Source organism: Caretta caretta, chromosome 5 (assembly GCF_965140235.1).
Source record: "Caretta caretta isolate rCarCar2 chromosome 5, rCarCar1.hap1, whole genome shotgun sequence".
Lineage (NCBI taxonomy): Eukaryota > Metazoa > Chordata > Testudines > Cheloniidae > Caretta > Caretta caretta.
Window position 1 is genome coordinate 101462819 of NC_134210.1, and position 18347 is coordinate 101481165.

Here is an 18347-nt window from a genome sequence, read left to right on the forward strand (position 1 = left end):
GGAATATTAATAAAAAACACTCAGAGGTCACAAAAATGTAGACATAAAACCCTAAGGAGCATAGAGCAAACAAGGATATCAATGAAAGAATGATCTCTTAATATTTTTATTTCTCTTTAAACACTATCCTTCAGTTTACCTAAAACATTAAGTATGCTTAAAAACAGAGAAAGTATCTAGATGTTAAAATCAGAGAAACGAACTTTTTCATAGTGTTGATCACATTTTAATTGCACCTGGTTTCATTTATGATAATTGTGGGTCACCTCTCATTTCACTCCATCTCACAATATCCCTGTGACAACTACGCTAATTGTCTACAATTGAAAACATGTATTTTTAGCTCTCTTTATCCAAAAAGTTTTAGCCTTTTTGAAATTAGTCACAGTACCTACTGTTCTCATCTCAGTTCCCTTTCCCCTCTCCTCTGGTCCTCTCTCCCCACACATACATGTTTGCCTGCCACCTGGTCCTCTCCTCCTCCACTTCCTTGCTGTATGGTCCTCCTTTAAACTGAATATATGTCTGGCCTCCTGGTTCTCTTCACCTTTGTACATACTGCCTCGTTCTCTTCTTCCCATTCCCCTAGATACTCTTTTTCTAATAGCAGTTCTAAGCCTGCTGATGACTGCCTATTCCAGTCCCTGAGATCAGCTCCTCTTTTCTTTAAAAGTAGCACTGATTGTTCGTGGGGACCAAAGAGGGAATCTTCATCTTTCCAGCCAATTTTACAGTAATCTAAGCTCCGGTTTGCAATTAAGAGCCTGGGTATCTGTATAAATTGCTAGAGACTAAGAGGAACAAGTACCACCTGACCTAACAATTCTCAGCAGAGAAGTGCTCTGCAGACAACAGCTTGTGAACTACTGTGTAACACTACTTCTTGTTCACCTACAAAGCATTACATTAAAGGAAAGGAGAGGCTTTTTAACACCCTTGGATTATCTGGATGAAACAATGCTGCAATTTGTTATGGAACTGCAATTGCAACACAGCTTCATGCACCCCAAGAATTAGAAATTAATATTAGAAGTTAATCCATAAACAAAACATGTAAAAGACCATCACTTCTATCTACGCTTTTGGTTTACAGTATTTTTTAAAATATTACTATCTTACCTGAAGTCCATACTTGGCATCAACAACAGATACAATACCTGGGGGGGGAAAGTTTGTAAGTAACATCTAGAATGAAGAGTACTGATTAAGAAATAAACTGAAAACTGCTAAGAGTACGTTAGCATCTTGAATAATTACAGGGGCAGCAGCAACTTCAATAGTTAAGGTTACACAAGAGTTTTTATTCTAATCCCACTTTCAGTTACTTATAACCTCACAAAACTTTCACCAATCTGGCTGAAAATATAATTGTTTCCTAATTATTTAGGTTCTTATATGGTGCTCATCACTGTGGTATGTGAGTGCCTACCAAAATGGTGAGGTGAACACATAAGACAGATGCATCTTTCTCCTTGTTCCTGTCTGCAGGGACTGGATGTAGGGAAAGGTGTGGTGGTGGTGGTGTTATAGGAGTAGTATTCTGAAGGAATTGAGGAGCATGGTCACTCTGATCATTTCTGGGAGCAACTTCCAGATACACAGCCACTCGCCAAGAGAACCATCTCCTGTCACACACAAGCTTCACTCAAGTTTGTCAGTGGAACACAGCTAGCAAAGGAGTTAAACAAGAACAGAAGGTGAGGTGGTCCCTCATGTATCTTGGACCGATCCCACAGAGGACCAAAACTATGCATTTGAATCAGTATTAAATGGGGGAGTCAGTTAAGAGACAAGAGAACGAAAGGCAATGTGTTCTTGGTGGCCTATGTTACTGAGCAGACAGGCTCTCTCAGACTGGCCAAAAGAAATATATATTTTTCTAAGAAGACTGTTGAGATAATAAGTAAAAAAATGTGAACAAAATAAGCCCGACTACAATACACTGAATATTTTTGAGAGGCTTACCACTCCAGTGGGCCTCAGGAGACTGCAGGGGAACAAACCAACTGGTACAAGAGAAAGAAAGGGGGACAGAGAACAAGAGTGCTAAAGAAAGAGATTGAGAGGAGGGAAAAAACAAACCAACCAAAGATGGGATGTATAGATAAGTAACAAGGTTCAGGTTTAAATATATGTCATTGAGAAAATAATGAACACGAAGTCACCCCTACATAAATACTAGCAAATAAGTTTTCACTCATGCCTCTGCAATCAAGCTACTTGTTTGCTTCTTGAAAATAAATTGTCCAAATAATGCTCACTGAAGTGGGAGAAACCCCTCACAAGTATTATAGAAGACAAACACACTTTTTCTTACCATCAAGATATATGTCACTTCCTAGTTCAGCATCAACCCAAAACATGGATGCCACAGCACCTAACAAGCAAGACATTTAGTTGCAAGATGGATGATGTACCAGAAAACATACAGCTCTAAGCAGTTTTTAAAATCACACCTGTTCGAAGTTGCTACTCTTCAACTTTCCCCCTGATGCCAGAAGAACACGAAATCAAGTATTAAAAATGTTGGTTCTCCAACCATACATTTGGTGCAATGATGATGCTGTAAGTCCTGAAAGCAGTGATAGCAACATCTAAGTTGCGTGAGCTCTAACAGGTACATCATAAAAATAAAAAAATTCAAAACAAAAAAAACCCCTCAACATGACTCTACCACCATGTCAGCAACCACATTTCTTAATTCCAAATTCTTTATAGTTCTCTTCTTCTGTGTTTTTCTCCCCCTTGCACCTCTGCCATTTCACTAAAACTGATCCATCCTTTTGTTCAAAGTAAGGGCTTGTGCTCATCCTCCTCAACCTCTACACTATTTTCTACACTTCTTCCTCTTCTCTGCTCACACTCCTGACTACACTTTCATGATTCTGCTCTCTTACCTCTCCAACCATGCATGTATCATCAGCTTGCTTTGTTGCTCCTTTTCCCTGATCCTTTATCTACTGAATCCCGTTTTCTAGGGTACTGTCATTGGTTCCCTGCTATCCTTGGGTGATCTTATCTACTCTAAGTTTCAGGTACCCCCTCTATGTAGTAGCAGAGAGAAAGGAGGGATTTATGGTGGGAGGAAAAAAGGTTGGATCAGGACTTCTTTTTTCCCCAATACCCTGCCCAGTTCCTCACGTGAGAAAGCAGTGTGGGACACAGATGAAAATAACCCAATACAGCACGCTGGGTTCCATACTAGAAAAGTGCAGCAATTTAATAAAATCAATGTAGATGCATTTAAACCAGTTAATACTAGTTCATATCAATGTTTCTTAAATTGGTAACTGAAGCTTAATTGATACAAGCAAGACTAACCAGTTTAGTGCATCTACATTAGAGGTTTGCACTGATTTCACTACACCAGTGCACTTTCCAGGTACAGACAAGGCATGACCAAGAAAAAAATCCGGAGGCTGACAGCACTTCAGAAAAGCTGCATCCATTTCTTCCTCAATATGTAAGTTAACAGAATAAGAATTTTTGACACTATTAGTAATTTAAAAAAAATAATTAAATTTGGTATTATTTCTGAGCCTGGTACTGGAACCAAGTATCTTTCTGAAATGTCATTTGTGAAACTCCTTTGGAAGAGAATGAACTGGTTTCCAAGTTGATTTTATAACCGTCAATTATAAAATCAATATTAAACAAAATGTTTATTTATTGAACATTAAAGCTTTCCTTTGAACTAGTAATATTTTGTTGAATTGATACCAAACACTACAGTTTTTCTGAAGTCTTCAATTTCAATATTTAATAATGATACATTTTGCTTCATTACTGATGGTTAAACATTGAAATGAAAAAAAACGCTGTATTAAATATCTAAGGTACTTTTTGTAAGAGTAAAGGTGTTAGCACTAGTGGCCTGGCTCAATTCTAACTCAGGTTTATATTTATATTCATTTATATTCCCACAGTAGTTTATGTTGGATATGGCATTTTTCATATTTCCTTTCACATACGTGTGTACACATCATGTCGCTGGAATAAATTAGCTGTTGATATTTCCACCCCAGAAGAGGATCTCTGCAGAGATAGGTAGAGTAATACAATTACAAGAGCTAGATTATCTATTGCCTTGCACCTTGTTTGGTAGTTTATACCTCTGCAAAGCATACAATGGTGTGAGTGGAGAATTCTGACTTGGCAGCATTTCATATTCATATTGGAGAAGTAAATGACTACACGAATCAGTGGAGAATTGATCCCTCACTCTGTAAAGCACTATGGGATTCTTGGAAGAAAAAGGTGCTATTTAAATACAAAGTATTTTCATTTCCTTGAAGGAAAAAACATAATCGTGGAAGGGTAGGCATTACATGTGTCTCTGAAATAATATGTCAACCTGTGCATAAAAAGCAGTTCTGAAAACATGCGGACTAAGATCAGCCAATAAAATTTAACAAGTCAATGCCTTCGCAAAAGATAGCTGCTCTGAGAGGAAAAGGTAGAGGGGTATAATATTCATGGTTATTCCCGAAAAGCCCCAGTACAAAAAGGGGTCTAGTGTCTTCAGAATAAATGTTATATATTTATAAATAAGACATCATAATTTGTTTTGACACGAACTGATTTAACATGTAACAGTGCCACAACATGAAGAGGAGAAGCTGACAGCAATAGAAAGTATTTTATTTTTCAAAGCATCATGGCTCTAGTTAGTGACAGGGCTGTCTAAAAGAATGAAACATATAGGGAAAAAGAATGATAACTGAACTCATTCCAATGTCTAAAGCCATCCAACTGAACTGACAAGATGTGGTCCCCCAAGCATCATTTTCTGTCAACTATGAAATACCTGTCAGCTGTTTACGGTGATTACTCATGCAAGATATAGCAAGGGCCACAAGATCTAATGGTTTCCTGATATCTATTGATTTTTTCCCCCTAAAACCTTAATAGTTTTCCAATTTGACTGAAATAGGATGTGTGTGTAACAGGGGCTGAATCAATGTCCTTTCTTTTAAAGGAAATTACTTTACCATGACAATTATTTGGCTTTGAACTGAAGAGTGTCAGTCTCCTAAATGGGAAATAAGAATTTCCTTCACTTTCTTGGCTAACAACAGGTTTTTAATTAACAGAGGTCAAGGCAGACTGTTTTTAAGATAGCTTTCCTTAATTTTAAAAACATATACATGTCATTTTTGTATACTAAAATGTAAACATCACCCACTGAAGCACTGACTTCTTTTATTACTGGACTGGAAAAAATAAACAATTAATTATATATGTACATACAGCATGAGAGATTGTCTACAAATTCAGCAATATTTAACTCTGTGCTACCAGCTGCGAACTGGAAGTTTCTGTATATTCATCTGATTCACACATTTAGATAATACATTTACCTATTTGACAGTATGCTCTGTGCCTTAACAAAATACAAGTCCATCATTGACAATCCCCATAATACATGTACATAATATATATAATCAAAGCATAATTATAATCTGAAAAGTGCTACATAAAAATAGTACCTCCTTACTCAGAGCCATCAGTTTTTATACCACACTTTTCACTGCCACGTCTGATATTTGCTGCCTGCATATTCTGAGCCACACTGAAAAATATTTTATCATTTTTTCCACTCCTTTTAGCCTTCAGAGCCCATACTGCTGCAGGAGAGAGCGTTGGATACTATTCTGGCTTGTGCAACAAAATTTTTAACGATCCAATGTCATAATTTGTATTGCAGTCAAGTATGTGAAAACATACCACACTATCACACGTTTGAAATAAAAATGCATACTATGCAAGCAAATAAAAAATGATTTCTAACCTTCTTATAAAAACAGGATATTCACCATGGCTATATGACTATATATTATCTACCTGGATCTGCCAATCCAGTGGTTTCTAGTAGTATGTAGTCAAATTTTCCCTTCTTCTGCATCAGGTTCTCAATAGCTTTCAAGCCATTGTCCCTGTTAAAAAAAACAAAAACAAAACAAAACCCTAAACTAGAGCAGCCTTTAGAGGGGCTACAATAGATACGAATATGTTTTATGTTTTTTATTCATATGGAAGATAATGTGGTTTAATCCTTAAAGCAAGGGACTGGTAGTTAGAATTTGTAGTTTATACTCAGAACTGCCAACTACTCACTGTGCAACCTTAGACAAATCGCTTAACCTCTAACTTATTTTAACTATCTGGTAATAATATATTTTTATTGGACCAACTTCTGTTGGTGAGACAGACAAGCTTTGGAGCTACACAGAGCTCTTCTTCAGGTCTGGGAAACCTACTCAGAGTGTCACAGCTAAATACAAGGTGGAACACATTGTTTAGCATAACTAGGTAATATATATGTCAAGGGACTTTCAAGGTGAAGTGGTCCATTAACACCCCTCCAGTCATAGGGAAAGGAAGGGAGGAGGGGAATCTTGTTAGTGGTTTATAAATTGTTGTAATAAGCCATAAATCCAGTGTCTCCTATTCCCTCCACGATTTTTAGTATCTAGCAAAGTTATGAATTTAAGCTCCCAGGCTCGTCTTTTGAAAGCGCTGTGCAGGTTTCTTTTGAGGATGAGAACTGATAGCTCACATAGACAGTGATCCCTTTGTGAAAAGTATTCACCCACAGGTAATCATTTTCCTGTGAGAGTTCATTCAAGAGCATAGTGATTGTCTGATTTCACCCACATAGTTGTTATTGGGGCATTTAGTGCACTGGATGACCTATGAATCTTCAAAGGTGTGTTGGGGGGAGTGTTGATCATTGTAGCAGTGGAAATGTGTCTGCAGGTTTTGCAACCGTTGTTCTGGCAGGGTCTGGTGCCGCTTTGAGTTGGTGTGGTATTATTAGTGACTCAACAAAAGTGTTACTGTACATCTCAATTAGCATTATAAAAGGAATCCAACATGTTAATTACATGCATCAGCATTCATAATGTGACAGATATTAAAAAAGGAAAAGACCTAGTAGGTCACCTAGTCTGTCTCCCTGTCAATACAAGAGGTCACTTACAGTACCTTTTCTACTGCTTTGTCCAAGCAAGTTTAAAACGTTCCAAGTGTTAAAGCTTATACAATTTCCACTGGGAGACTACTCTGCAGCCTAACAGTCTCACTGTCAGAAAGTTCGCACTAATTGGGGTCTATATTACTACCCATAATTTCACCCCTTTATTTAATTATAACCTCTCCCCTGCACCCCAAATACTACCCTTAATTTTTCGCCCTTTACTTTTATTCTTTTCAAATATTTGTAGAGTTATGTCTCCATCACAGTAATCTTCGGCAAGTTATATTCGTATCTCTTAAAACTCTCTTCAAATCAATCCCTCCAGCCCCTGATCATTTTGGTTCTCTTAACTCTCTTCAATAGGTTCTTCATGTTTCTGGACAGTAGATGCCCAAAACTGAACACAGTGTTATTAGTTTTACAGTAGTGCCAACAAGCCCCAGTCATGAGCCAGGGCCCCACTGTACTAGACGCTGTAAACAGAACAAAAAGATGGGACTATTGCAGATGCGGTCGTTATTCCTGCTCCTTGATGTGATACCTCATATATATCTATATCTATCCAAAACTACATTTAGGCAATGTAAACCAAAAATTCTCCACACTGCAAACTCATGTATAATTTGCTGTCCACTATCATTCCTATGTCTTTTTTAGGATTACTGATTTCCAGGTTTCTGCCTATCAAGTATCTGTATTTTGGATTCCCCAACCCTATTTCACATAGATTATTTTGTATTCCTCCCACCCACCAACACTAAATTTCATCATTATGTGTGCTATGTTATGTCCATTTTCAAATTCAAATTGTTCTAGGTCTTTAAGTATTACTTCTCCAACCTCACTGGTGTTTGTAGCTTTTCTCAATATAATACCATCAGCAAATTTAATCAACATACTGTTAATTTCCTTGACAACTCTAAGGCAGGTCTTCCCTCAATTTTGAAGCTCCTCTACCACCTTCTTGAGGTTAAGCATGACTGTTGTCTGCAAGTTATTATGGAACATGTGTGTTCAACGATGGCTCTACCGCACAGGTAGAGCACGAAGGCACACAGGGCAGGAAAATATTAGGGGCAATAAAACCTTCAGTAACTATTTCCATGGGTGACTGCAGACTGGAAGGAATCAACATTTGCAATTTCATCTGCGACAGGAGAATCCTCTGGGGATGGCTCTCTTAATATTCGATTAAAAATAAGAGGCTAAACAAGGGGGCTCTACAATTCAGCTAGTCATAGTTTTATCTAATAAGCAAAGCCTTTCAAATGAGCTACTTTCCAAAATACTATATTTGAATATCTTATGGAGGGCATATTGTACTAATTAGTCATTCTATTTTATACATTGTTATTGACCTCTAATAAACCACTGTGCTCAGTTTCTGTGATACTATCAGTAGAACATTCATTCCTTTTGAGAGTGAGAATTTGCCTTTCTGTGGTTTTTATAGATATTCAACTATTCTTCTTCCCCAATAGGTCAGTCAACATTTGATGCAAGTATGTAAAACAATTATGATACAAAGTAATAAAATACCAAAATTGAAAACACACATTACTTCAAGATTCTGACATTTTTAAAAAAAAAATAGAAGAGCAAGAAGTTCAGCATCATTTAGCTTTTTTTTTTTTTTTAAACGCTGTAGATGATATACCTAATGCCTATCAAATATCCAGGTATACATAATGGACTGTGAAAAAATGAAATTTAAAGAGAGAACAAACCCCAAGCTTACGCCGAATGTTTATATAAACCACCTCCACAAAATATTCCTTACTTTACTGAACAGCACAGGCAACCATTTCTGAGCTCCAGCCATTCTTCATAGAGTTCTCCACCTTGACTTATAGCCAAGGATTTTTCCAAGGCACTTCCTAGAAATACAGGAAGGGTGTAAGTAGCAAATTTTAAACCTACAAACGTGCAACAATACCTGAAAAATAAGATGAGAAAAATTCAAATGGGATAGATTTCTGAGCTTTATTTGTGTTCCATGTTCTCATCAAACCTTTCTGACAAATTCTTTAGACATTATACTTAGTTTAAGCAATCATTTTTATAGTAGGCAAACTTAAGATCCAAGAGCCAGATCATCCTATGAAGAACAAAAAATAAACATGCAAGAAGTAGAAGTATTCCCCATTTATTTGGATGTGTAGGCAGAATGGAGGTGAGGCATTCACGGTGGTATAATAGTCATTTATGCTGACAAATTGAATTTATGTATGAGACAAAGAAAAATGGTTTAATACTTAGCTCTTACACATTTTTAAAACTGCAGACATTAACTGAGAGTTTGTGTGACTTGCTTAAGGCCAATTAGCAAGTCATTGGCCGTACTAGATTTAGAGCTCCATGGTTCTTGACTCCCAACTCAGTGCTTTGTCTACTACTCCTAGAAATAATCTTCTCTCGACTCTGCTCACAGATTATGAATTGAGTTATCCATAGCAAGAATTTTTATAATGAAGATGGAAACTTGCCAACATCACTATAGTAGGGTAGGGGATGGCACAGGTTCTCAGTACTATATCTCTTCATCATCAACAGCCATATAAAAGCAGAGCAAAGTAATCAGTTCCAATTTTAAAAAATTAGCACTAAGTTTCTGGAAAAAGTGAAGGAATCTCATTTTCCAGCTTCAACAGTTGCAAGCTCTACTACAATCATTTGACATATTTCTTGCTAGGGAAGCTTGATTTATTACACTACTAATCTTCTCTTTAGTTTGGTCTTGTGCAAGTTATTTATATTCAATGTTAGTTGAACAGCAATGTCTACGAGCATTCTTTTGAACAAAAGGGATGTGACATATCCCAAATCTATAAGCAAACTTCTGAATTTTTATTGTAGTGTTCATCCCACATGTACACGCTTATTGAGGACATGGTCTCAATTTTACACTGCTTAGAAACTGCATAAGCCACTCCGATAGCCTTAGTTTGGGGATCAATCAATTTAGAATTCAATCCATGCACCATTATACCATTTGTCTGCTTTTAATAGTTTACTTTCCTAAAGCATTTCTTAACAAAACAGGAAAATGTTTATGTATTCCAATTTTTGTTTCTATACAGTATTTCTGTAGCATTACATACCTTCTCCAAACTCATTTAGAATAACTGCTATTCTTTTGGTATGTTGTTCTGTCAAAATATAGTTAAGAAGAGTGGTCTTCCCAGCACCTAAAAAACAGCACAAATTTCAGTAGATCAAAAATAAAATATAAGGAGAATTTTCAAATTCAATATTACCATCATGCTCCTGAAATATACTTTTTAGAAATTAACGACCAATGGAGAGCTAGTACTCATTCTCTGATCTGATACCTTCAGAAGCTTTACATTTTATTTTTATATTTGTAATTAAATTTTTTAAAAATTATTTGTAGTACTTGGAAGAGAACCCAGGGGATTATTGCAGAACTCCACATAAATCTTAGAAGCCTTACTGAGTTCCCTCCATGCCCTGTAAGTCTTAATGGGCTCACCAGTCTCTTCCCACCCATGGCAAATCTTTTGATATAAAATTCTCTCTTTCCCCATTTGATAAGTCTTCTTAACAATGAGGTTACATTCCTATCTATTTTTGCAATGAACTCGGCTGAAAACTGTTTTTTGAAATTAAAGTTTAGGTTCCCAGCAGTCATTTGTTATTCTATATCAATACTGCTGGAGTAGATGTTTCATAGCATTGTGTCGAAAGAAATGTTAATAATTTCATACTAATCAACTAAATTTTAGTCCTAGGCATGAGAACTCAGCTAGGCAAGTTCAGCAGAGTTGATTTCATCTTCTTCTTCTTTTTTTTTTTTTTGGGGGGGGGGGGTTAAAGTTGGCAAAAATCTTCCATGGATTTTTGGAATTGTGATTCATAGATATTTAGGTCAGAAGGGACCATTATGATCATCTAGTCTGACCTCCTGCACAACGCAGGCCACAGAATTTCACCCACCACTCCTGCGAAAAAACCTCTCACCTATGTCTGAGCTATTGAAGTCCTCAAATCATGGTTTAAAGACTTCAAGGAGCAGAGAATCCTCCAGCAAGTGACCCGTGCCCCATGCTACAGAGGAAGGCAAAAAACCTCCAGGGCCTCTTCCAATCTGCCCTGGAGGAAAATTCCTTCCCGACCCCAAATATGGCGATCAGCTAACCCTGAGCATATGGGCAAGATTCACCAGCCAGATATTACAGAAAATTCTTTCCTGGGTAACTCAGATCCCACCCCATCTAATTTCCCATCACAGGCCATTGGGCCTATTTACCATGAATACTTAATTACCAAAACCATGTTATCCCATCATACCATCTCCTCCATAAACTTATCGAGTTTAATCTTAAAGCGAGATAGATCTTTTGCCCCCACTGCTTCTCTTGGAAGGCTATTCCAAAACTTCATTCCTCTGATGGTCAGAAACCTTCGTCTAATTTTAGTCTAAACTTCCTGGTGGCCAGTTTATATCCATTTGTTCTTGTGTCCACGTTGGTACTGAGCTTAAATAATTCCTCTCCCTCTCCGGTATTTATCCCTCTGATATATTTATAGAGAGCAATCATATCTCCCCTCAACCTTCTCTTAGTTAGGCTAAACAAGCCAAGCTCCTTGAGTCTCCTTTCATAAGACAAGTTTTCCATTCCTCAAATCATCCTAGTAGCCCCTCTCTGTACCTGTTCCAGTTTGAATTCATCCTTCTTAAACATGGGAGACCAGAACTGCACACAGTATTCCAGGTGAAGTCTCACCAGTGCTTTGTATAACGGTACTAAAACCTCCTTATTCCTACTGGAAATACCTCTCCTGATGCATCCCAAGACCGCATTAGCTTTTTTCACGGCCATATCACATTGGTGGCTCATAGTCATCCTATGATCAACCAATACTCAAAGGTCCTTCTCCTCCTCCATTATACCTTATATATCTCCGTCCCCATCTTATAACTAAAATTCTTGTTATTAATCCCTAAATGCATGACCATACACTTCTATTAAATTTCATCCTATTACTATTACTCCAGTTTACAAGGTCATCCAGATCCTCCTGTAGGATATCCCTGTCCTTCTCTAAATTGGCAATACCTCCCAGCTTTGTATCATCCACAAACTTTATTAGCACACTCCTGCTTTTTGTGCCGAGGTCAATAATAAAAAGATTAAATAAGATTGGTCCCAAAACCGATCCTTGAGGAACTCCACTGGTAACCTCCCGCCAGCCTGACAGTTCACCTTTCAGTAGGACCCGTTGTAGTCTCCCCTTTAACCAATTCCTTATCCACCTTTCTATTTTCCTATTGATCCCTTCAATTTTGCTGAAAAAATTTACCTCAGCCCTAGATCTAATCTAAGTTTTGAGACCTGTATGGATTTCTGTGAATCTGAGAGTGAGAGGCCAAAATTGGGCTTATAAACATAAATTGAGTTGCAACCTTAACTATGGAGCAACTGTCACCTCTGCTGGTCACTATGTTTTGGGGGAAAAAAATATAATTATCATTTTTGAGGTGGTTGGTGAAGAAGCAGAGCAGCAGGAGCTTCTGCAGCTGGGCTCCCTAGGAGCTGGGAAATAAAAAAATATTCTGCATTGGCTCTCTTGAAACAGAATCTTTTTTAAAATGTCCTTTCTGTGATTTTTAAACCAATCTCATGAATTTTGAATGCTTGGGGTTGGCAATACTGCATTCATACAATTTTGCAGTGCACTTTTTCAAACTGTGTCAAAAGTGTTTGGTCAGTTATACAATCAGTCATGCAAGACATCCATTTAAACACTTGCCTCACATTTTGAGTGCTTACTCATGTAATCTTAGCACTCATCTTTTGATGGAACAAAATGTACTGACTGCTACAGATGGAAAGCCAATTTAAGGTTTGTCTATATAGCAAATTACTGCACAGCAAGCCAGGATGTGCACCAGCTTGCAGCACAGTAATGTCCCATGTGGACACTCCTACAGCGCACTGAAAGTCCCAGAGGGCAGCTCAGCTGTAGATTCACACTACGGGCTTGCCATGCAGTGACTTGCTGTGTAGACAAGCCTTAACTGTGCAGGTCAGGACTCATGGAGCTATTTTATAAGAGTAACCACAGAAGCTCATTTAACTCTCCAAAATGATTCCACAAGCACATTGCAACTTTCTAAAGATAGTGGTACCATGACACCAAGCTTGTACTGTACATACTGTAAATGGAAAACATGTAGTTTAGAGGAACATCAGAAGTGATGTTAGATACGTAGTTATACACTCTTTTTGTCATGACATTTAGACTACTAGGAAGATGGTTGCATGGTTTGTTTGGAGTAGGGCTCCTCACTCGACAGATTCCTCAACTGCAAGTAAAACATATCACATGAATATGAAATACGTTCTATTCAAGGAGAATACGAACAGTCAAATTCCTCCCCATGCACCCAACTGAAGTCACTGTATAATGCATAAAACAAAATGCTGGTTTTGTATGGACCGCCGATAGAGCGCCAGTAAAAAGCACATAATAGCGCGGGTTTGCTTTGTAAAGACCCCACAGAGGAAGCTCAAGGCTTAGGGCTGCTAGCTGAGCTGGTTACCTAAATAGCCTGTGATGATAGTGACTGGGATCTTGGTGCTGTGGCTGGGTTCAGCCTCTTCTCCCCCAACCGCCTGATCCTCTATGGGAACCAGCTCGGGGCACTCCTCCTCCTCCATGGGAGCCTGGGCCATCGCCAGCCACTGCCGCCACAGAGCAGCCTGGAGAGGGAAACAAATGTGAGGCAGGGGAGCCCTGGGAACAAACCCACACACGCCCCCATTTCCCACGCCCCCCAGTACGCACCTGCGCTCCGGGCGGGGAGGGGGAACGGCTCCCCCAGTAGCGCACGAGCCTTGGGGGGCTCCGCACACCGGCGTCCCTCCGCCCCTCTCCCTTGTGCGTCACGCCCACGTGATGGCTGGCCGAAGCGTCACGACGCGCCACCAGTGGCAGTAACTGCCGCCGAATCGGCGACGCCCGGCACAGGAAGAGTTAAAGAAGAAACTGCTTTTCTTGCACGCCCCCCGGGACTCCAGATGCGCATGCGTAGCTTTCTATAGCACATGCGCACACCCCACGACGGGGATTCTCGACTCGCTTGCGCAGCCTGTTCTTTAGGCGGCCGTTCGCCCTATCAGAGTCACGGGATGATTGTCGGCTCGGCAGTTGGAGCGGCCACGTGTGTAGGGGTGGGGGGGGGTGGAGTTAGTCGCGCGCCGCGGGGGTGGGGTGAGGGCAGCGGCTTGTCCAGGTGCGGCTGCGTGGAGCGCTGTGCGGGGCGGTGCCAGTAGTGCGGCTGGCCATTGCTGGTGAGGGCCCGTGCTGAGCATGCGCCCGGGCAGCGTACGGCCACTGTACAGGCCGGTTTGCAGCCAGAGCTGACCCGAAGGCGCGTCGGCCTGGAGCGAGGTCAGCTAATAGGGGAGGGGGCGTTAGTGTCAACGAAGCACCCGAAAATGCAGGCACAGCTGCCTCTCATGCCTCTGTTTTCAGCCCTAGTCCCACGTACAGGGGGCTCGCTCCGGCCGGAGGAGAACTGCCCCTGTTACTCGGGATGCTGGAAATACCTTGGCCTGGCTAATGGGGCGGTTATATTTTTGCTTATAGTCTGATGGATCATATTTTGGTCCAAGGGAGCGGTGACCATTTCAAGTCATAGTAGATTGAGTGTCAGTGAGGGGTATCAAAAAGGCTGTATGCACTTAGAAGGCTTTAGGATGGATCCTGCTTTTTAGCGGTATGATAATAATACCTATCTGTTAAGGTTGCCAGTTTTGTTTGGACCCTATTCCTGGAGGTTTCTTCACATGCCATAATCTTTAATTCCTGGAGATTCCAGGCCAGTCCTGGAGGGTTGGTAGCCCTATAGCGCCTTTCATCCCTAGATCTCAAAACGCTTTCCAAAGGAGGACAACATTATCCCCATTTTACGGGTAGGAAAACTGAGGCACAAACTGGTGAAATGACTTGCTTAAGGTCACCTTGCAGGCTAGTGGCAGAGCTGAGAGTAGAATCCAGGTCTATTCAGTGCTCCACAGCCCTTGGGTTTAGATACAGTACTGCTTTTAGTCACAGAATGCTAATGATCACTAAAAAAAGTGCTGTGTCACAGGTCCATTCAGTCTCTTGTTCATACATTCATTTATATATCTGTGTGTGTGTATATTGAATCGTGTAAGGGATTTAGTTATACAGATAACTAAACTGCAACCTTGTGTTCCTAATACTGTTAGCCATTTTATCCCTCTCGTACAATATTTGTATCTCACCTATTCCGTTTTTATTTTATTTAAACTATAAAATGAGATCGGTAGGGCCAGGACTGTATTATATGTATTGTTACATAGCACCCAATGCATTAATTTGATAAATAAAGCTGTTGAAAATCCAGCATGCTCTCTCACAGTGCTTCTCTAGTGTTTTTTTGTCCTTTGCACCACTTTGTAACCCAAGATCTACTCATGATCCCACCTCCTCTCGCTAGCCCTCCACTTAACACTGTTCGATTTTTAAAATGTTTCGTTATGCTGACCACTAAGATAGTCTGAGAATCATTGCCCTATTGACTACGAGAAGTCTAAATTAAATTTGGGTTTATATGGTTAAATTTGGGTTAATAAAAGTGTTCCTTTAATATCAATTATACTCTTAATCAGTGCTTCTAGTTTAATTACAAAATTTGTTTACATTTTAGTTACTACCATTATTAAGGGGAACATATAGACAAATGTTGTTCTGAAAATTCTCAAATACGGTGGGCTCTATTATGATACCTATATAGTTGTGGGCTCTATTATGATACCTATATAGTTTATCCTAGAACAGATAACAGTCTGGATTTCAACATAAATATCTAAAAAGAAAAGGAGTACTTGTGGCACCTTAGAGACTAACAAATTTTTTTGAGCATAAGCTTTCCTGAGCTACAGCTCACTTCATCAGATGCATTCAGATGCTGTAGCTCAGGAAAGCTTATGCTCAAATAAATTTGTTAGTCTCTAAGGTGCCACAAGTACTCCTTTTCTTTTTAGATATTTATGTTGAAATCTTTTTTTTTTTTGCGAATACAGACTAACACGGCTGCTACTCTGAAACCTATAAATATCTAAGATTACATGATTTTATAGGACAAAGGGAAACTCATTAAGAAATCCAAAGAAAATTATCAAATCCTTTATTTACTAACAGTTTCCTTTTTGGCTTTGGTTACTATTCAACACCAATGAAGTGAAGTATATCTAATGTCCCATTCCATACATCTTGTGGTCACGCCTTCTGTGAAAGGCCAGAAGAGTTGCAAAGTGTATACTTTTTGCTTCTAACAGGGTGCCAGACTCAGAAGTCTTGGATAAACAATCTGGAACAGTAGACAGAAGCCAGTTTTGGACCTGCAGTTCCTCGTGACCACAAAAAGTAGTGAATCAAGTCAATGTATTGCAAAGTAGAAGTGTGCAGTCTCTGCTATTTGAAGGATTTTATGGTTGGTTCATGGTAAAACACAACTTTTAACATTCTTGTTTTCAGCAGAGAAGACGACATTTTGTGTGATATGGGTGTTGTCTTCATGCTGGTTGCTTTTCTGAAGGAGCATTTCTACTTCCAAACTGGAACGGCTGAAGTGTCAATAAAATTTGATTATACAAATTCAGAAAGGAGGGTTGTCACAAAACTGATTTGTATGGTAAGTACTAAAAGCTTCAGAAGGACCTATGAGCTGCTTTTTGGTAGTCCAGCTCTCAAAGCCTTATATAACTCTTCAAATTAGGGGGCATTATTCCCTTTCTAAGATCCTGGAACTCTTATTCAGCCAAGTAGTCAATGGGACTACTCATGTGAGAAAGGATTGCAGAATCAGAAGCTATGTGGCACACCATTGGGATTCAAATCAGTTGGTGTATTTCTCTAAGAAGGCACCAACATGCCTGTGTTTGTTGTTATTATTATTATTATTTATTTTTATTTTATTATATTCCTTGTATTAATCACAGGCTTAAATGAGTGCCTGATTAAGAACAATTTTAGATTATTAGAAGAGATTTTTCTCAGCTTGTGCATAGCGAAAAGGGCAGGGGTGCTGAGAGCTATTTAACCAGACTAAACCCTGTATATAATGGAAACCACTTCAAGCCAGGGGGTGTGGTAGCATCCCTAGTTCCAGCACCTCTGGAAAAGGGGGATGGCATGGGAAGCTGTTGGGAACTGGCAGGCTAGGATAAATGAGTGCATGAAAGCCCATAAATCCCCTTTCAAAAATCAGACTGGATATAATGCTTAAGTTTCTGCTTTTTGGAGATGGGAGACACCTTGTATAAACCTTGCCCAGGTTAGATAAGGCAATGAAAGGAAAGGAAGAAGGTGAAAATCCAATTTACTGGTTGTTTACACTATTCCAGCTTCACATAAATAATAAATTATAAATACTTCAGACCACACTGTTCATTATTTTTCATTGGGACAAAACTGTCAAATCAAAACATTTGGTTTTGGGCTTTCTGCTGGCCTCTAAATTTCATACCCAAACATAAGAGCCTTACTTTGTACTGAAAGTCTTTGACTTGGATGGTGCTGTACTGGCTGCTGCAGCTTTTGGTACACCTAAAGTGAAAAGTTGACAAGATAGAGTATGAAAAAAATCCTCATTTTCCTGTGAGTGTTCATTGTGAATACAGATTTCAGAGGAACAGCCGTGTTAGTCTGTATTCGCAAAAAGAAAAGGAGTACTTGTGGCACCTTAGAGACTAACCAATTTATTTGAGCATGAGCTTTCGTGAGCTACAGCTCACTTCATCGAGAAAGCTCATGCTCAAATAAATTGGTTAGTCTCTAAGGTGCCACAAGTACTCCTTTTCTTTTTGCGAATACAGAGACTCTATTAAAGTTTCAAATGTATTGCATGATATTTACCCTAGCAAGGTAGAATGAACATAAATAAAACATGCCTGTTTAGTAGTGCAGATAATTAAAGCAAACATAGCAGAACTGAAGTCCTTTTCCCAAACAATGCAGCTGGAGTATTTATTTTAGCATGCTAGGAAGCCAGATATATTGCACACACTTTTTATTTCAACTCTCAGAAAAGAACAGCAGGGTCGAAGATGCCAGAGTTCATTATTAATGGTTATTTATCTAGATTGTGGTGGCACTCAAACTGTGTTAGGAACTTTCTAAATGCAGAGAAGACATGGTCCCTGCCCTGAAGGACATACAGTCTGAAAAAGACAAAAATACAGGAAGGATGGAGAAAACAGATACAGTGTACAAGCAGAGAGATTGTGTAGGGGAAGTGGGGAGAGGGAGAGGTCTAAGCAAAATCAAATATACAAGTTTTTTTTCATCATTCAACCTTTGTGGATCAGCT

The 18347-nt window shown here is 39.1% G+C and overlaps 1 protein-coding gene across 1 annotated transcript in view; it reads right to left on the reverse strand.

The window, feature by feature from the left end:
* The window catches only part of LOC125636379 (zinc-regulated GTPase metalloprotein activator 1C-like), a 42419-nt gene extending 28375 nt beyond the window's left edge, over positions 1–14044 (reverse strand). The window contains 7 exon segments of the mRNA XM_048849351.2: positions 1120–1157; positions 2318–2377; positions 5845–5936; positions 8760–8856; positions 10081–10167; positions 13548–13707; positions 13793–14044. Of these exon segments, the coding sequence (XP_048705308.1) occupies positions 1120–1157; positions 2318–2377; positions 5845–5936; positions 8760–8856; positions 10081–10167; positions 13548–13680 (507 nt within the window). The 5' untranslated portion in view covers positions 13681–13707; positions 13793–14044.
* Positions 14045–18347: the final 4303 nt, after the last annotated feature.